Here is a 20767-nt window from a genome sequence, read left to right as displayed (position 1 = left end):
ATGTCCGGTTTTCAAAATAAGATATGAACGCAAAGCACATAGCAAATACATACCTGGAAATAAGATTAATTTGCTACTTTTGTCTTTGAAATAAAAAACAAACATTTTACTGTATCATTTTGGAGAAGTTCAAAAGTCCAACATTTCAAATCGAAGTGGTCGCATTTCTCAACATTGAGGGTCTATAAAAACACATTGCTGCATAAGTGATGACAATGGCTGTTAGATTTGAGTTCAGGGTGACTCTGACTACCCTGACTGAAAACCAAACATTTTTACTGTATCAATTTAGAGAAATTCCAAAATAAAAGTCCAACATTTTTCCCCTTGACGTGGCCACATTTCTCAATTTGATGGTGTATAAAATACAATGCTCCATAATCTAGGAGAATGACTGATAAATTTGAGCTATGTCCTTACTTGGCTACGAAGCCCAAAGGCCCCCAGTGGACACCCTGATTTAGGGATGAGGGAGTACACCACTATCTGTATCTGTATCTGTTCAACTATCTAAATTACCTGTATCCATATCGGTACTCAGAGTGGGCGGGGCCTAAAACGGAAGTGGGCGTGGTATGAAATCGGAAATGGGTTGGGCTTAAGTCGATACATTATTTTAAATCTGAAATTGATATACAATAAAAATATTAATATAGGCTACTTTGTGTGTTCAGCTATATGTGTGTAAGTGTATAAGTGGTCTGTAAGACTGTATATTTTTTAATGATCTGTGTGAACTTGGTGATTCATGCAAACATCCAGTGATGGCAAACAGGGAAATAATATGTCAGCCTTGTTCACTGTATTCTTCTCAAAAGCACCGCGTAAAGTACGAGCAAAGTTTTCCAACTGACTTTATATCACCAGCCAAACTGAGAGCAAGCAGACATTAAAAAAAAAAAAAGAAAAAAAAGAATGACGCCGTTTTCAGCTCTGTGATGTTAAATGCGCCGCGTACATTACGAAACAAGTCGTGAGAACAGAGCAGAGCGTGAAGACAGTCAGTTACCCAATGAGGTTTTACCTTCAGCACGAGCACAGATATTGACGAGTTTTACTCGTACCATGCTTGTACTCGTCAAAAATGCCGGATACTCGTCTGAAACGAGTATCTGATACAAACTTCAGGGCTTGTCCTCCTGGCCCTTTGAGTGCCTGGGGGTGATAACCAGGACTCCAACACATCTGTGCCTGATGTACCATTTGGGTGGGAGCACTGCGGTGGTCAGGCCGCTCGAAGGATTGTGGGGGCCATTGGAAGCCACCAGGATGAGCTGGCAGCCAAGGGCAACTGGTGCCATAACCCTGTGGAGGCCATTGTCCCAGCAGGGGTGTAGGCCCACGAAGGCTAGCAAACTGCTGTGGGTTCTGATTTCCTTTGAGTCCCCATTCCAAGGCCTGCTGTGCAGCTGGTCCAAACGGCTCCCCCGGGAATACAGGGAGACTGTGAAAGGAAAGCATCACTGATGCTCTGGAAGGAACCATCCTCAACGGAGGACTGCAGGGATTTAGACAGGGTTCATAGTAGGTGGGAAAGTGAGTTTCCAAGATGGCCCAGGCGTGCATCCATGTCATAACTCTTCACTTTTAAGTCATCTGTGATGCGGCACTGCAGCCTGGGACAGCAAGCATCAGGTCTCAGTACTTCTGACTGACACAATGAGGGAGGCCACTGATGGCTCATGCCTGGCATCCCGCCCAGCTCATAACTGCTGGTATTCTGCATGGCAGCCAAAGGCGTCATCACGTGTGATGAGAAAGAGATGTACCTCAATGTACTAGCTGGAACAGATGCAGTTAGAGCCTCATCCAAGCCTCCACCAGCACCATATGAACCACTGGCTTAACTGTACTTGGGGCAGCCTCTGAAACCAGCCCTGGACCTGTTTCCTGCAACTGGTGTCAGAAGTGTGAGAAAAATAAATAAATCCATAAATGTTTTTGAGATTTAAATGAGGTTATCATGCATGTGGACATTTACAAGCTTCCACGCTGCCACTCAGTCAGTATTCCCAATGTCCCTCTGTAAACCTCCAAAAACTCGCTGTGATGGAGCCGGACATTGACTTGACACCTATGCACATCCCTTGGATTTTGAATGGCATTTCTAAACCACACATTTATAAAAAGATCAAATATGTAGTATGCCACACCAAACACTTAAAGAGACATAGAGACTTAATATTCTGCACATCCTGGATCTTTGCCTGCCTGTGACTGCTTGGTGTTTGATTCACCATATATTACTAGAGACTTTGTAATTGTTGCTCCTTATCTGGACCTGCCAAGTCTCAGATTAAAGCTGGTACAACATATAACATATAATATAGCTGTAGCAGCATAGAAATATGGTTTATTCATCTATGCATTGCTGCACGTAATGAACCGGACGATGGCCAATCAGGGAAACGAGCGGCGTATAAAAGCGACAGCTCGTTCCCCAGGTCCGTCCTCTCTGCACTTCACCTGACGCGTCATTTCCGGGTCAGAGCTGTCGGTCCTCAACAGGTATGGCTGCTCACTGCTCCTCTTTGCTGGCTGGTAGGCTACCCCGATTCTCCCATGCTCACGGTAATGGTGTGCTCAACAGATTGCTGTGCGCCGCTTCGTGCCTCCCTGAGTTTATTCCTGTGCGTGGCCTTTGTGTGGTGAGTATCCTCTCTCTCTGCGCTGGCGTTATGGTGCTTGCTATAAAGTGGCTAATGCCAGTATGGTCACAGGTTGAGAGCTCTGGTGACTGTCTGCAGCCCTTTCGCTTCCCTTGTGTGTGTGCGTATGCCCATCTTTAACAGGTGAGCATTTAATCTCATCCGTAGCCGCATCATCATCACTTTCTTGGCTTAGCAATGCTAACGCTGTTTTTCATTTCATTTATTTAGTTATTTGACTTAGTTTGATTTCAATTGTCTCATTTGTTTCTTATGTTTGCTGGGTTAATTTGAGTGGTTTTGTCCTTTGGTATTGTTTGTTATAAGTTCTAATTTAAACGACTTATTTTGTATATTTTTGGTTGAGAGTTTAACTTTATTTGAACTTTGGTTCGATTTTGAATGATTTTGTTGGTTTCTCTTCTGTTGTTGTCCCAGTCCCGCTAATTTGTTTTCCCCCTTTTCAGCTGCTGGAGGCCGGTGGTGGTGACGGTGCCGGTGGATGGTGGTGGTGTCCTTCGGTTTGTGTGCTGTGCTCCCCTGGGATTTGGTCACTTCACTGTCCATCACGTGTGTGTGGGTGTTTTAAGTTGGTATTACTTTTTCGTATTTGTTTGGCTCACTCCCCCTTCACGAGCACTCGCCCACCCCGATGCCTCAGCTCCTGATCAGGTCTCCCTTTTTCCTCCCTGTATGAATGGTTTGCTTTTAAAAATGCAATTTAATAAACTTGTCCTTTTTAACCCTTGGAACCACGTCTCTGCCCATCAGTAGAAACGGACCTGTGTGTCTATTTCCCTGGGTGAAATTCCCGGGGTGGCGTTGTCGTGCAACTGTTAGTGTGTACAAGCATACATACAGTACTCTGATCAATCACTTCTTCCTACTCTCCCTCGCCACATAGCAATATGTGTGTTGTCATGATTCTGCATTTGGGTCTACTAAACCTTACCCGTTACAGGCGGTCTTGGTACCAGTGACAGCAGTATGATGATGCCAGTCAGGGCTAAACATGATGCCAGTCTCTGTGAGACAAGGCAACAAAGATTTGTGCTCCGATGAGTTGTCTGAGGGCTCTGAAGACAAAGGTCATCGGGAGAAGCTGAAGGAACATAATGAGGATGAGTACCATACAGACCAGAGGATTGCAGAGTGGGTCTTCAAAGTCAACACCAGCCTCTTCTGAATAGGGAAATGATAAGCTTTTTTTTTAATTATCTTCCAACCACATCAACACTGTCTTTATCAATGGATGGCTTGCTCATTGTGTTGAACCTTATGTGATTATCATGTATATTGGAGAATAAGAAAAAAAAAAAAAAACAGTAAGTGGACCACAGGTTAAGATCATTTTGTCAAGCTACCCTTTCCAAGGTCATGAGAGAACTTTTACACTCAATTATTGCTATTGACTCTCAATCAGTTTAATGAGAACAGTATTAATAAGAATAAAATCGGGGGGGGGGGGGGGAGAAATGGAACACTTTGCATGTAGTCCTCAATTTTATAAATATCAAATTCATGTCATGAAGAATGCAATGCAAATGTCTCCATTTCCTAAATATAAGGAGATAAGAGAAAAAAATCAGAGAGATGTGAAGAAAATAACAGAGAGAATTGGACTGTCATTAGTAACAGTACAAATGTTTCAAATGTACAATTCAATGGAGCTTGATCCAGGTGGGGATGAAGAATGGCAGACAAAGGAAGATCAAAGAGATGAGCAGGGAGAGTTTGGGTGACTTATGGCTGGAGATCCAGGTGGAGAATAGCTCTGAGGTTTCCAGGAGTCAAAACACGCTTGTGAGGTCAGGGGCACAGAGCTGATTATCAAATTTGAAACTGCTGGCTGAGGATAAGTGTAAACACAGTAATATTGTTGTTCATGTTGGCGGTAATGACACCCGATTACACCAAACTAAAATGAATGTGGAATTGGTGTTTACATATGCAGAGACAATGTCAAACTCCATTGTTTTCTCTGGGCCCCTGCCAAATCTGACCAATGATGACATGTTTAGTCACATGTCATCATTCAATCACTGGCTGTGGAGGTGGTGTCCAGCAAACAATGTGAGCTTCATAGATAATTGGCAGACTTTCTGGGGAAGACCCGGTCTACTTAGGAGAGATGGCATCCATCCCACTTTGGACGGAGCAGCTCTCATCTCTAGCAATCTGACCGATTTAACTAACCAAACCTGTGACAACTCAGTTTAGACCAGGAGGCAGAGCTGCAGTCCTACACGCTTCTCTGTGTTTCCATTAGAGTAGTTACCCATCCATAGAGACTATGTCTGTCCCCCAACCACGTAAACTAATAGAATCAAAAGTAAACAGGAGTTACACAGAAAAAACAAATAAAAATGAAAACAACCACTGCAGTAGCACAAGACAGGATAATCAAATGTGGACTCCTTAACATCAGATCTCTGTCTTCTAAAGCTGTACTAGTAAATGAGTTAATATCAGACCATAATATTGATTTATTTTGTCTGACTGGAACCTGGCTGTGTCATGAAGAGTATGTTAGCCTAAATGAAGCTACTCCTCTGAGCCATATTAATACTCACATTCCTCAAGGCAGCGGCCGAGGAGGTGGAGTTGCAGCCTTTTTGACTCAAGCCTGTTAATCAACCCTAAACCTAAACTCAGTTATAACTAATTCAAAAACCTTGTTCTTAGTCTTTCACATCAAAGCTGGAAAACAGTGCAACCAGTTTTATTTGTTGCTCCTGGTCCTTATTCCAAATTATTCCAGTTCTTTGCGTTTTTATCAGGTTAAGTCCTTAAAACAGATAAAGTAATTATTGTAGCTGATTTTAATGTTCATGTTGACTTTGATAATAACAGCCTTACTACTGCGTTTATCTCATTATTCAACTCAGTTGGCTTCCGTCAGAGTGTACATCAATCCTCTTTTATCAGATCATCATTGAAGAACTTTTGAATTCATATTACCAGACTACCCACCATGAGGCAAAAATACCTACACCAGATTCCTATCTGAGGGTGCTTTAGCTAAATATAAGGATATGATCCCACCAGCATTTAATTTAATTCCGTGTCTCAATACAACAGAAGACTCCTATGCTAACTTTAGTCCCTCCCAAATTGACCATCTAGTTCAGGGGTGTCAAACTCATTTTCACCGAGGGCCACATCAGCATAATGACTGTCCTCAAAGGGCCAGATGTAACTTATAAATGTAACTAAATGTAATCGAATGTAATGTAAAATAAATGTAACTACTCCTTAATGTTAAATAACTCATTATTTATTATAACTTATTCAAGTGACAATTACAGTTGCATAGAAAACATATGTTTGCTTGTTGCTCTAACACAAATCCTTCTAAATTTTGTCAGCTTATGAAAACCCACATAACTCCATTAATGAAGGATCAAAGTGTCCAAGTGAATAAAGAAAAATAACATAAAACTGAGCTGCAAAGAACATGTATGACACATGTAGCATTTTACAAAAAAAGGCTGCACACAGCCTTGCATCCAACTGATGGTTTGATGACAACAATTTGTCTGCATACACACATAAGACCTGCAAACATTAAATAATTACAACAGCAGCTACACATAAATAATATGTAATCAACTAAAAATACCAAAATAAAGGTTGACTCAGTTCACAACTATATTGGTCAAGTTTTTAGGTTAGTCTTTGATGAGGAGATGCTGCCTGTCCTTGAACACACCAAGTGGATTCTCTCTCTACCATCGATTGATCATGTTCTGAAAATGATAAACACAAAACAAAATGCAAGCACAATCATTACACATTGCACACAGTTTAACTGTTCTTCTTCTTGGTTGAATTACATTTTATTATATTTTAACTAAGTTTTTAAAAAAATGCTTACCTGTGTGTTTTCTGACCAGATGTCTGACACCGTTTTCCCGTTGCCAGTGTGTCAATGTCTGGATTTAGGTCCTGTGCTGAGGCAATCTGTAGAACAGCATGGAGGTTGTCATCCATCAAACCAGGGGGCAGCAGACGGTAAAAGTCCTGGATTGCAGCATCCTGGAACTTTGCTCTCAGGCCACTGTCGCTTTGAAGCTCAATTAGCTCCATCTGAAGGTGTTGGGGTGCAGTGCAGACATCGGTGATGAAAGGATTGGCAAAGATGTCAAAGCCAGACTGTTGTGCTCTGAAGTCAGAGAAGCGCCGATCAAACTCAGTCTTTAACCGGTTCAGTTTGGTAGCCAACTGAGCACATGAAAAAGTCTCGGGAAATGAGGCTGACATGCTCTGACAAACAGGAAAGTGGACAAGATTGTCCTGTTTCACTTGCCACATCCATAAGTCCAGTTTACGCTGAAAAGCCGTGATCGTGTCGGACATCTGCGTGATGACTTTGTGGTAGGGACGGCATGGTCCGTCTCCACTTGTTGGTTTTAATATAGTAAATCAGTAGGAATGGCTGTGTGGGCTTGTTCCTTTACTCCCCCACCCATCGGATGTCACTAGGCTGGGTGAAATTTCACCTTGATTATGGGGCGGGGCTGTGCCCAGCTTTATCTGCCGAAGGGCCACGCGCCTCAGATGTGCGTTGTTCTCTGTTGCTGGAGCTGGGTTGTATGCGGGAGCATTGTTTGGCGTGGCTGGGTGGATCCACGTGGCTGTCTTAAGACGCTGGTCACTGAGCTTCCTCCTTCCTATTTATTCGTCAGGTATGTTTCAAGGCCACTGCGGCGTCTTGGAGTCGTAGTAGTGGCGTGTCTGATGTGCTTCTCCTGCTTTTTTTAGTGGAATCGGCCGTATTCTTGCCGGAGGTGGGGGGCTGGGAGTGCGCTTGTGGCGCGGAGCTGTGCGTAATAATTCACGCACTGCATTGGATTCCTGAGGTAGGCTGATGCGTTTCTGTCTGGCGTCCCTTACGCGGAGCCGCGCAGGACTCTGACTCTGGTTTCTGCTTGCAGTGTTAAGCTGGGTCTCTTCACGGCTACCTCGCCTGCTACCTGGGAGGCTGCACCTGTCCTGTCGAAGTGCCTCCACCTCTGGAGCGGCCGCTGCACTACTGCTGTTCTGTCGCTGCGCTTTTGTACATGCTCTTATTTTTGTATGGTGCTTATGGTTTGCAGTTCGTTTTATCATTAGTTATTGTTAAGTAGGTTTTGGGATTTGGGTTGTTTAGTTATCCCTTAATATATGTTCTTTGTCAATTATTTTTTTTCTCTGTTTATCGGGCAGGCGCTGTTGGGACGTGTGGCGAGGGACTGACTGACCCCCCCACTCCACCCCACCCCCCCCACCCCCGTGGTGATGGTCCCTTCACTCCTTGTAGCCATGCACTTGGGTGTCCATTTTAATAGTGTGTTTCTTTTTTTTCTCACGTGTGGTGTGCAGTGTCAGGACCCTTCCCTTTCCCCCTCAGCTAGTCATCTCTGCCTGGTGAGCCCTCAGCCCTGTGCCCTTTTTCTTTTTTTTATTAAAAAGTTGTTATTAATAAATTTCTATTTGTACATCCTCGTGTGGAATCACGTCAGTTTCTGGTGTCTATCGGACCTGTGTGACCTGTGGTCAGTATTAGCATCTTTCCTGGGGGTGAAATGCCCCTAGGTGGCGTTGTCGGACATTTATAATTAACTTAAGTAAAGTATAACCCTTGTTGCATTGCCACATTCTTGGCATTGTCGGCAGGATGGACACCTTGAAGACAGACGTGTATTCCACTTTCTTTTGTTTCTGTGTTTTTCACTGTATTTGCTAATTGCTAGTTGATAGTTTGTTTTTTTATTTGTGTGTAGATAGTTTTAGAGACAGAACAGCAGTAGTTGTAGACCTAATCAGCTCTGTTAGGTTTCTAACTCTTGCTTCTGGTGAGTGTCGGTGCAGCCCGTCCCCTGGTGCCATGGAGGAGGAATTGTAACAGCTCCGAGACCTTGTCATGCAGCTGAAGGCAGATAATGAGCGGCTTTGTCGGGAGAGGGAGGCCTCGCAAGCCGGCTCGAGTGTTGCCACCCCAGCCTCTTCTGCTCCGGTGAGTACGGCCCCATTAGCAGCTACCAGCGCCATGGTAACAGAACGGTTGGTGGTGTTACAGAGGGACCGCAGATGTCCGGTGTTTAATGGTAAGACTGGCATCAGCGTTGCTGAATGGGCAGAGGAAGTACAGGCTTGTATGCGTGCCCGCCATTTGACAGCTTCCGATCAGGCCCTCTTTATGTTTGATCATCTAGAGGGCGAAGCCAGAAAGGAGATTAAGTTCCGTACAAGTGCTGAGCAAACAGACCCTGCTCAGATTCTTGCTATCCTGAACAACTTGTATGGTTGCACTCAGTCATATATAACCTTGCAGCAAGCCTTCTTCTCTCGGATGCAGCAGGAAGGGGAGACCTTACAGGAGTTTTCCTTGGCTCTGATGGCCCTCATGGACCAAGTACAGCAGCGTGCACCTGATGGTCTTCTTAATGCGGCAGTTCTACTCCACGACCAATTTGTAGAGCATGTTCTTGACAGTGCTCTTCGTAGGGAACTGAAGCAGTTGGTCCGTCGTCAGCCTCAGGCCACTTTGCTGGAAGTGCGGGCTGAGGCAATTCGTTGGGAAAGAGAGGGGTGCCCAGGCGGCGCCAGGGAGCGTAGCCATTCTCTCCCGGCGATGTACGGTCTACAGTATGGGGTACAGAGCAGTCCCGGTCCACCTACCCCGGCCAGCCAACAGAGCTCAGAACTGGGTGAGTTGAAGGAGCTCTTGAAACGCCAACAGGAACAGCTCCACCAGCTCACCCAGACAGTGGCATCTTTGCAGACCTCCTCCTTACAGCCCCGTCCCAGTCGCTTCGGTCCAGTAATATGTCGAAGGTGTCAGCAGCCCGGTCACTTCGCCAGGGAATGTGATGGAGAGCGGGCTCCTTCTCGTGCTCGGGCAACTTCTGCCCTTGGTCTGGCTGCCAATGGGGTTAGGCCCTCTTCTTCTTTGTGCCAGCCGGAAAACTAAAGCCCTCTGAGTTGCCGAGCCACAGCTCAGATGGGGAGTCGATGGGCTCAAGGGAGAGGACCATAGGTAAACTAATGTCATCTTGCCCTCACATTAAGCTCTCCATGGGTGGTGTCATGGTCCCATGCTTGGTGGACACTGGATCCATGGTGTCGACTGTGACCGAGAGCTTCTTTTTGGAGCATTTTGCACCTTGGGGCACTGATTGCCTCCAGTCTTGTCATTGGCTGCAACTGCGGGCAGCGAACGGGTTAGCAATCCCATACATCGGCTATCTCAAGCTAGATGTGGCACTGTGTGGCAAAGTGTTTCGTGGTTGTGGCATATTGGTGGTACGAGACCCTCCAGGTGAGGCATCTTCTGTTGCTGGAATCTTGGGGATGAATGTTATCCGCCGATGTTATCGTGACCTTTTTGGGGCACATGGGGCTGCTCTTTTTGACTTACCTGTGGTGACTCAGGCCCCTGGTTCAGTCGTTGAGGCCCTGCAACAATGTTATCAGGCCACCACCCGGCACCCAAAAGATCTCTCTGGTACTACCAGGGTTCGAGGCCCTCGGGCAGTACGAATACCTGGCGGTGTCATGCAGTTTGTTGCGAGCACCTGCCCGGAGCAGTTTTCTGGTCAGGATGTGCTTTTTGAGCCTCCTCAGTCGGGGCTGCCAGCTGGGCTGCTTGCTTCTCCCTGTCTTGTCCAGGCTGCCCGTGGTACTATCTACATCCCCGTGGTCAATGTAGGGACAACTGATGTCCTCCTCTACCCACGTACCAACCTGGGTGCCCTCAGTTGTGCCCAAATTGTGAGTCTACCCACTGGAATCACGGAGGTGCAGTCTGCCACAGCTACCGTCTCCTCTCAGGTGGCTGGCAGTCCTGCGCAGAGTGGGGTAGAAGGGGTAGACCTGTCTGCCCTGGCAGAACAGGACCAAGCTGAGGCGCGGTGCCTACTGCAGAAATACAGTTCCGTCTTCTCTGCAGATGATAGTGACTTAGGTTGTACTGATCTCATTTCACATGACATCCCATTGCTTGACAACCTTCCGGTGCGACAGCGATACCGGCGTATTCCGCCGGTGGAGTACGAGGAAGCCAAGGCCCACATTAACCGGCTCCTGGAGGCTAAGGTCATCAGGGAGAGCAGCAGCCCTTATGCCTCCCCCATTGTGTTGGTCAGGAAGAAGGATGGCAGTCTACGCATGTGTGTAGACTATCGCCTTCTCAACAACAAGACGAGGAAGGATGCTTTTCCCCTCCCTCGTATTGAGGAGAGCCTCGATGCTCTGTCTGGTGCCTGTTGGTTCTCGACCTTGGATTTGGCCAGCGGCTATAACCAGGTTCCCGTGACCGAGCAGGACAAGCCTAAGACGGCCTTTTGCACGCCCTTTGGTCTTTTTGAATGGAACCGGATGCCATTTGGGCTGTGTAACGCCCCAAGCACCTTTCAACGGCTGATGCAGAGGATGTTTGGGGACCAGCAGTGTCAGTCCCTTCTTCTCTACTTGGATGACATTGTTGTGTTTTCCTCCTCTATCGGCCAACATCTGCAGCGCCTGGAAGTCGTTTTGAGTCGACTCCAGAAGGAGGGCTTAAAAGCCAAGCTGGAGAAGTGTGCTTTCTTCCAGAAAGAGGTCAGGTACCTGGGGCATGTCATCTCGGAGGGGGGTGTTTCCACAGACCCTGCCAAGATCGAGGCAGTCGCCAGGTGGCGGCGCCCCTGCCAGGTTACAGAGCTGCGCTCTTTCTTGGGGTTTGCCAGCTACTATAGGCGTTTTGTGGAAGGGTTTGCCAAGCTGGCAGGCCCCCTGCACAAGTTGGTGGCAAAAATGGCAGGCAGCCGGTCCAAGCGAGGCCAGGAACAGGATTTTGGTTCTGCATGGACGCCCCAGTGTGAGGAGAGCTTTGAGGCCTTAAAGGCAAAACTGGTTTCAGCCCCCATTCTGGCATATGCAGATTTCTCCCGTCCTTTCATCCTGGAGACTGACGCTAGCCATTGTGGCCTAGGAGCTGTCTTGTCCCAAGAGGTGGAAGGTAGTGTTAGGCCAATCGCTTATGCTAGCAGGGGCCTCCGGCCATCTGAGCGTAATATGGCCAATTACAGTTCCATGAAACTGGAATTTCTTGCCCTTAAGTGGGCAATGACAGAGAAGTATTGCTGTATCTGCTGGGACACAAGTGTGTTATCTTCACAGATAACAACCATCTCCAGTCTGCTAAATTGGGAGCCACAGAGCACCGGTGGGCGGCTCAACTTGCTGCTTTTGACTTCCAGATCAAGTATCGATCTGGCAGCAACAATAAAAATGCTGATGCTCTGTCTCGGCAACATGTGTCAGGTTCTAATCAGGCCGAACAGGCCCTGCCTGGTACATCAGTTCCAGCACTTCTTCAGCAAGCTGCTCCCCCAGTCTCAGCGGCCCCAGTGACCCAGTCCATGGTGTCTGCCCTTCCATCCCACTCTCTCTCTGACATTCGGTCTCTACAGGAGGCTGACCCCCTCCTGAAAGAGGTCCTGGTCTGTTGGGGGAGACAGACCCGGCCGACCTCAGATGAGAGGCATCACTTTTCAAAACCAGCCTTGGCGCTGTTGCGACAGTGGGATCGCCTGGTGGAAAAAAATGGTGTGCTTTACCGCAGAGTTTTCCGCCCAGATGGGGGAGAGGAAAACCTACAGCTGCTCTTGCCGGCTCTCCTGAAACAGGACATTTTGAAACAGCTCCACCATGATCACGGTCACCAAGGCATTGAGCGAACTACTGAACTGGTACGAGAGCGTTGTTACTGGCCGGGAATGTACTCAGACATAAAGCAGTGGGTCAGAGAATGCGAGCGCTGTCAGGTCGCAAAGGACTCTGGGCCCGTCGCACACAGCTTCATGGGCCACCTGCTTGCATCTAGGCCAAACCAGATCGTGGCCATTGATTTCACCGTGTTGGAGCCCTCCAGAGATGGGTGGGAAAACATCTTGGTAATGACCGATGTGTTTAGTAAATACACTGTGGCTGTCCCAACTGGGGACCAACGTGCTTCCACGGTTGCACAGGTTTTGTTGAATGAATGGTTCTTTAAGTTTGGTGTACCAAGTCGCATCCACTCGGACCAGGGCCGCAGTTTCGAGAGCGCCTTGATTCAGCAACTCTGTTGCTTGTATGGGGTAGAGAAGTCCCGCACTACCCCGTACCACCCGGCCGGAAATGGACAATGTGAGCGGTTTAACCGAACCTTACATAACCTCCTGCGCACCCTGCCAATTTCACGGAAACAAGACTGGGCTTCTTGCCTCCCACATGTGCTCTTCTGTTACAACTCCACACCTCATCAAGTCACACGAGAGTCTCCCTTCTTTCTAATGTTTGGCCGTGAACCTAGGCTCCCGGTCGACTTCCTGCTGGGTCGAGTCCAGGATCCTGTGCCTGGGAAAGTACAGGATTGGGTGGCCGAGCATCAGGCGAGACTCAGAGTAGCCTTCGAGGGGGCTCATGATCGGTTGTTGGTCGCGGCTGGTCGTCGCAAGGAGCGGTATGACCAGCGCATCCATGAGGAGCCACTGCGAGTGGGCCAGCTCTCAGAGACCATGGTGTTAGGGGTCGGCATAAAATCAGTGACATCTGGAGTTCTGTGGTGTACCAGGTGTTGAGGGCACCACGTGGCGAGGGTGCAGTTTACACCATTGCTCCCGTGGATGAATTGGAAAAGGTGCGCAATGTGCACCGTGACATGTTGAAGGCCAGAGTAGGGCCTCACCTGGCTGGTCTTCCTCCTGCTTCTCCTCCCGCCCCTCTGCTGCCACCAGTACTGGTGGAGGATGACTCTTCAGGTGATGACGACCTGTGGGTGTTGGTCCCTGAAGTCTCTGTGCCAGCGGCCGTGCCAGCAACTAGCAACGCTGGGTCTACAGAGCCCCTTACAGTGACTCCGCCGAGAGACCCGCCTGTTCTTGCTACGCCTCTGGCGCAGGGAAGTACTTGCCTGTTGGCTCCTTCGTCACCTCCAGCAGGTCTGGATGGTGTTAGTCAGCCTGCTGTCCATCGGACAGGCCGATCCACCGCTGGCCAACACTCTAACTTGCATCGTCTGCCACGGCCAGTTGGTCGCACTGACAGTGAAGTCGCTGGGCCAGCAACGGCTCTGTTGAGTGCCCAGTCTGTCTTCCACCGGCCTTGGTGTTGATTCTGCAGGCCCTTTCTTCAGGCCCATCGTCGGGGCGACGATGCAAAAAGGAGGGGGTAGATGTGGTAGGGACGGCATGGTCCGTCTCCACTTGTTGGTTTTAATATAGTAAATCAGTAGGAATGGCTGTGTGGGCTTGTTCCTTTACTCCCCCACCCATCGGATGTCACTAGGCTGGGTGAAATTTCACCTTGATTATGGGGCGGGGCTGTGCCCAGCTTTATCAGCCGAAGGGCCACGCGCCTCAGATGTGCGTTGTTCTCTGTTGCTGGAGCTGGGTTGTATGCGGGAGCATTGTTTGGCGTGGCTCGGTGGATCCACATGGCTGTCTTAAGACGCTGGTCGCTGAGCTTCCTCCTTCCTATTCATTCGTCAGGTATGTTTCAAGGCCACTGCGGCGTCTTGGAGTCGTAGTAGTGGCGTGTCTGATGTGCTTCTCCTGCTTTTTTTAGTGGAATCGGCCGTATTCTTGCCGGAGGTGGGGGGCTGGGAGTGCGCTTGTGGCGCGGAGCTGTGCGTAATAATTCACGCACTGCATTGGATTCCTGAGGTAGGCTGATGCGTTTCTGTCTGGCGTCCCTTACGCGGAGCCGCGCAGGACTCTGACTCTGGTTTCTGCTTGCAGTGTTAAGCTGGGTCTCTTCACGGCTACCTCGCCTGCTACCTGGGAGGCTGCACCTGTCCTGTCGAAGTGCCTCCACCTCTGGAACGGCCGCTGCACTACTGCTGTTCTGTCGCTGCGCTTTTGTTACTGCTCGCTTGCAGTTGTTTTATTTTTTTTATTATTGTTATTGTTAGAATTAGTTCTTTTTTTTCCTTTTGTCTGGTTTTTGGGGGTTTTTTTATTTATTATTTTTAAGCCTTATCAATTTAGTTGTCCCTATTTGTACATGCTCTTATTTTTGTATGGTGCTTATGGTTTGCAGTTCGTTTTATCATTAGTTATTGTTAAGTAGGTTTTGGGATTTGGGTTATTTAGTTATCCCTTAATATATGTTCTTAATTATTTTTTTTCTCTGTTTATTGGGCAGGCGCTGTTGGGACGTGTGGCGAGGGACTGACTGACCCCCCCCCCCCCCCCCCCCCCGTGGTGGTGGTCCCTTCACTCCTTGTAACCGTGCACTTGGGTGTCCATTAATAGTGTGTGTTTCTTTTTTTTCTCACGTGTGGTGTGCAGTGTCAGGACCCTTCCCTTTCCCCCTCAGCTAGTCATCTCTGCCTGGTGAGCCCTCAGCCCTGTGCCCTTTTTCTTTTTTTTATTAAAAAGTTGTTATTAATAAATTTCTATTTGTACATCCTCGTGTGGAATCACGTCAGTTTCTGGTGTCTATCGGACCTGTGTGACCTGTGGTCAGTATTAGCATCTTTCCTGGGGGTGAAATGCCCCTAGGTGGCGTTGTCGGACATTTATAATTAACTTAAGTAAAGTATAACCCTCGTTGCATTGCCACAACTTGTTTGCGTCCCTGCAGCTTCTGATTCAGCTGGGCGAGATGGTCGGTTATGTCACACAACACAGCAAAGTCACACAGCCACTTTGGATCTGATAGTTCAGACATGAGTTTTCCTTTACTCTGCATAAAAAGAGCAATGTCTTCCCTGAGCTCAAAAAATCGCTTGAGGACTTTGCTCCTACTCAGCCACCGCACTTCTGTATGGTACGGCACATCCCCGTGTTCTGAGCCCATCTCCAGCAAAAACTGCTGGAACTGACGGTGATTCAGGCCACGCGCCCGAATGAAGTTCACTGTTTTCATGACTGTGGTCACAATGTCCTCCATCCCCAGCACCTTCCCACACAAAGCTTCTTGATGGATAATGCAATGATACGTTATCAGAGGTGTGTGACAGTTCATTTTTTGCATTTTCCCCTTCATTAGTCCAACCAAGCCCACTTTTCCTCCACACATTGCCAGTGCACCGTCTGTAGTTAATCCCACCAAGTTTTCCCAAGGCAATGCATTTTTACTTACGGACTTCTCCACCGCATCAAAAATGTTCTGTCCCGTCGTGGTCCCATGCATTGCAGCCACATCCAACAGCTCCTCAGTGATAGAGAGGTCCGACTTTACGCCTCTAATAAAAATTGAAAACTGCGCTGTGTCCGTGTTATCTGTGCTTTCATCAACAGCTAATGAAAAAGCTGTGTAGGTGCGTGTCTCTTCGGCCAGCTGTGTTTTAAGATTTTCTGCTAGTTCCTTCACTCGGTCCGCGATGGTGTTTCTTGATAAACTGGCATTTTTAAAAGTCTGTAACTGGTCAGGGCACACCTGCTCACAGACCTTCAGCATGCACTGCTTCAAAAACGCTCCCTCTGAAAAAGACTGGGAAGCGTGGGCGATTTCTTCAGCCACAATGAAGCTAGCTTTCACTGCGGCCTCGTTTTTGGCTGTGGATTTCGTGAACAAACTCTGCTGCAACCGCAGTTTGACTTTTAATTCTTGGGCAATTTGTTGCTTTTCTTGAAGGCTAGCTTTAGCGTACTTAGCTCCGTGTTTGGTGTCAAAATGCCGACGCAGATTGTACTCTTTGACAACCGACACCGCCTCGTAACACAAAAGACATACCGGTCTTTCTCCTTGAAGCACAAACAAGTATTCGCCTTCCCATCTTTCTTGAAACAGTCTTCCGTCTGCGTCAACTTTTCTCTTTCTGGACATTTTGGGATCATTATTTATGTCTCAATTCCACTCGTTGGCATGGATGTGGAAACACTGCCGTGTAGTGGCGGTAGGCAGTAGACCGTCACTTCGCGGCTATCGTAGTCGAAAGGCATTGTGGGAAATGTAGTTTTTGGTCGAAGCACGTTCTTAATTTATTTTTTGATATTTATTTTTAGACACTCAAAACTTTTAAGCTCTCGCGGGCTACATAAAATGACATGGCGGGCCACATTTGGCCCGCGGGCCTTGAGTTTGACACATGTGCTCTACAGTGTTAATAGTAGAGTCACAGAGGGTGATGGGGGCAGGTGAGGCTGAGTTCTTCCTGTTGTCCACAACCATCTCCACTGTCTTTAGAGCATTGAGCTCCAGGTACTGGTTGCACCAGGTCACCAGATGGTCAACCTCCCACCTGTAGGCGGACTCGTCGCCATCAGAGATGAGTCCGATGAGGGTGGTGTCGTCCGCAAACTTCAGGAGCTTGACAGACTGGTTTCACCGGCACCTGTTTCACCTGGTTTCACCTGTTTCACCTGGCAAGACAGTTTTAAAACATACAGGGAAGCTCTCTGCAGTGCTAGAGCAGCCTATCACTGATTACTTACCTATCACTCATATCTCAGGTTTCTCTTCAGCACTGTAGCCAGGCTGACAGTCAGAATTCAGTTGAAACATATATTCCCCAGCCCTCAGTAATAATGACTTCATGTGTTTCTTTAATGATAAAATTCCTACTATTAGAGACATAATTCACACCTCCTGCCCTCAGTAGGTACTGATTTATTTTCAAACACAGAAACCATAGAAATGGTTATTACACTTTTGCTGATTTCCTTGCTTTTCTCAGCCAAAAGTTTTAGAGGATCCTGGATGCTTATACATGACAGAGACTTAGATTAATGAAAGAAACTGAAGGCTGCCACCATAGTTGTAATTGCTTTTTTTTTTATTTCTCAGTACTGTGCAAGTCTTTTTGCTGTGTCTGTGACTGGAAACCTGGGATCAGGACAGAGAGAATATGGTAAATCTGTAAGCTGCACAGACTCTGAGCGACTGATTCGATTGACAGAGAGAATTGCACAGCTTGAAAAGACGGAAACGCTGCATCAAAGAGCAGCCTCTTTTCTGTCACTGGAAATGGACAGACCTTTATACATGGGATTACTTCAGCTGTGGAGCATCCAGAAACAGATTTCACTGACACGCTGCCATGGACATGTCCTAATGCCACTGGATCAGCTGTTGAGGGTCACGAATTAGCCTCCCCTAATGACGCTTCTTATTGGCACAACACAGGCACCAGACTGAGAGCATCCACTCCCGCCAGGGCTTGGTCTGACGTTGTCCACCACACATCCAGCAAGAAATTAAGGGCACCAATGCTCACTCCACCATTGAACTCTCTCCACAAAACAGGTACAAACCACTGACTCTGAATGACAAATGGTGTGATAATAATAACTATGTTGCTCACACCACAAGCAGTAAGGCTGGCTGAAACCCAAGAAACAGCCCCAAGACCACTGCGAGACCCACAGCCAGGAGAAATGTTACCAACTCTGCATCTGACAAGCCAATGGCCAGAGAGAAATACAAGTAAACCCACATCTCATAAGCCAGACACTATTCTGATTGGGGACTGTATAACCAGGCATGTACACATGACATATTTGTCAGAGAGATAACAGAGCTGGTGCCAGGCATCCTCCTTGCACATCCAAGTAATCAGAACATTATTGTTCATGTTGGATCTTTTGACATTCTGCGAAGGAAAATTGACTTTGAGGGTCCTGAAAAAAGACTTATGGCTGCTATTGGAGAAACTGATCAATTGTCAAGTAAATCATGTATTCATATGGGCTCCCATTCCAACCGTGGGGAAAAGCATCAAATCTTTCAGCAGACTCCTTTCCCTGAATACATGGCTGACGTCGGAATGCCTCAATCATGGAATAAGGTTTATTGACAACTTCAACATATTTTGGGACTGTAAAGAATGCTTTAGGCTTGATGGAGTATACCCAAACATCACTGGTTGCAGACTGTTTGGCACCAACCTGTGTCATGCACTTGGCATGCTGTACCAAAACAAGAATGCACAGATAAGCGCACAGGCAGAAAGCCTCACCAGACCCTCTGCTTCACATCACCTAAGGCATCCAGAGGATGTCTCTGTCCCAGTTAGGGATCCACACCTCTTCTCTTTCTCAAGGGACCCAGCCTGATCAACAATCACCTATCAAGGAGTTAGTTAAAGTTGCCACACTGAAGCTCAGTAAAGATGGTGAACTATTAAAACAACAGTAACCACAGGTGCCCACCAGAAGAGACAGACACAGTGCTTCCTTTTTTTTTTTCCAAACATATTTTTATTTAACTTTTTTGCAAAGCATGTGCACAAAGGGACAATACAAAGTATAGCAATAGTAGTGATGTAAAAATACAGGCATTTAAACCTGACAGAGATAAGCCAAACAAGATAGATAAGTGAATTAAAATAATAATAATAATAATAATAAGAAGAAGAAGAAGAAGAAGAAGAAGAAATAAGAATAATTAAATAAAAACGAAGGACAAGGTCTATAAGCCCTGACCTCATCCTACGAGGTGCAATGGTACCCAGGTAGTCGTGAAAGAGATCCCAGGTCCAGTAAAATAAAAAGGGTCTGCTGAACATGAGGACAGGTCCACAAACAATGAATAAATGATCCAACAACAGATTGACATTCAGTACAAAGTTCTGACAGAGTTGGATTCATTCTGCGTCTGGCTTCAGGAGTGATATAGCCTATGCAAAATCTTGAACTGCCTCTCCCAGGCAACGTTAGACACCAGGACCTTAGAGGGCTGGCCACACAGGGCATCCCAGTCCCCAGGCTCTATTGTACCCAAGTCAGATTCCCATCTGCCTTTTACTTTAGCAGAATTATCCACATGTCAGGCAGGGCTCTGTCTTCCTCTTTTCCTTGTGTTTTCCATGCGTTTTTCTTGCCCCCTTGTGGTCTTTGCCCTGTGGATAAGCCCTTAGCCCAGCCCAGCCTCGGTTGTGAGAGGAGTTGGAGCTCAGTTGGATCAGAGCTCTCGCCTTTTGTTTTCCCATTTTTGTGAACACCCTTTGTTAGACAAGTCAGAGTGTTTTTGTGCTCTCACCTTTTGTTTGCCCGTGCTTGTGGACACCTTTGGTTAATAAACCTTCTGTTGTTTCTACCAGCCTACCCTGTGTTCTCTCTGTAGCCATCACTGTGAGTTCGCCTTCCTCCGGTCTCAGTGTGTTCGTACACACAACAGTACGATCTGACCATGCAGAACTCAGATGGCCCAGAGATGGACCAACCCGCCATGCAGCGTGCTCTGGCTTACCACAGGAATCTCCTGGGACAACACGGTCAAGCACTAACTGCTCTCCTTGAGCAGAATAGGACACTCAGCGAGCAGGTGAGATCACTAAACAACAGCCTGGCTCGTCTGCTCCCTTTAAATGACTCTGTTAATCCCTCAGCCTCTCTTCCTGCTGGTCCGGTTACGCCACCGGCCGCGGTCGCAGCCACCTCGCAGGACCCTCCTCGCAGCCCCGACTCATGTGTGACGGACCCAGAGCCGTTCACGGGGAACTCGGTCAGACACAAAGTTTCATCCTCCAGTGTGAAATGATGTTTGCACAGAGATTTCACACCTTCAGTTCAGACATTAGTCGCATCAGATATATTTTCACTAGGCTACGGGGGTGGGCACTAGACTGGGCTGAGGCTTTCCACTCAAGCAATCCCATTGATCAACTCACATGTGAGGAATTTTTAATCCATTTTCGCTCTGTTTTTGATCCTCCCGAGTACGAAGAGGAGGGCGCGGAGAGACTCCTCTCCCTCCACCAAGGCACCAGAAGTGTGGTGGACTTCTCGGTGGACTTCTGGATAGCTGCCAAACACGCCCGTTGGGAAGAGAGGGCGCTGCGGGGGGTCTTTCTTAAGGCGTTGAGCAGCTCACTGAGTACTGAAGTTGCCAGATGTGTGTTACCAACTGGCCTGCTGTCACCACGGACGCATCAGCCCCGCCTCCTCCTGAACCCATGCAGCTGGGAAGAACGCGCCTGACTGTGGAGGAGAGGTGGCGCCGGATCCGAGCTGGAGAGTGCCTCTACTGTGGCCAGCCGGTACACACCCACGGTCTGGCCAAAAGACCGGACTAACCAGTAAGACCGGAGCTACTGGTGAGTCATATTTCCTCCTCCAGGCTCCAGGGTAGATTAGCCCTCACTGTAACGATTCGCCACAATGATGAATCGAAGAGTCTGAACGCTCTGGTGGATCCCGGGGCAGAAGACAACTTCATCGGTT

General features: G+C 47.7%; 1 protein-coding gene across 1 annotated transcript; it reads right to left on the bottom strand.

Moving 5' to 3' along the window:
- Positions 1 to 6390: 6390 nt before the first annotated feature.
- On the bottom strand, positions 6391 to 18921 carry LOC143331949 (general transcription factor II-I repeat domain-containing protein 2B-like). Its single transcript, XM_076749119.1, has 4 exons — positions 15222 to 18921; positions 9870 to 9878; positions 6526 to 7007; positions 6391 to 6397 (listed from the first exon to the last, which is right to left on the bottom strand). The coding sequence occupies exons 1-4, from the start codon at positions 16428 to 16430 to the stop codon at positions 6391 to 6393; spliced, it is 1707 nt and encodes a 568-aa protein (XP_076605234.1). The 5' UTR covers positions 16431 to 18921.
- Positions 18922 to 20767: the final 1846 nt, after the last annotated feature.

Source organism: Chaetodon auriga, chromosome 14 (assembly GCF_051107435.1).
Source record: "Chaetodon auriga isolate fChaAug3 chromosome 14, fChaAug3.hap1, whole genome shotgun sequence".
Classification (NCBI taxonomy): domain Eukaryota; kingdom Metazoa; phylum Chordata; class Actinopteri; order Chaetodontiformes; family Chaetodontidae; genus Chaetodon; species Chaetodon auriga.
Note: the sequence above shows the minus strand (reverse complement) of the source record. Positions and strands in the feature narration are given on the sequence as shown.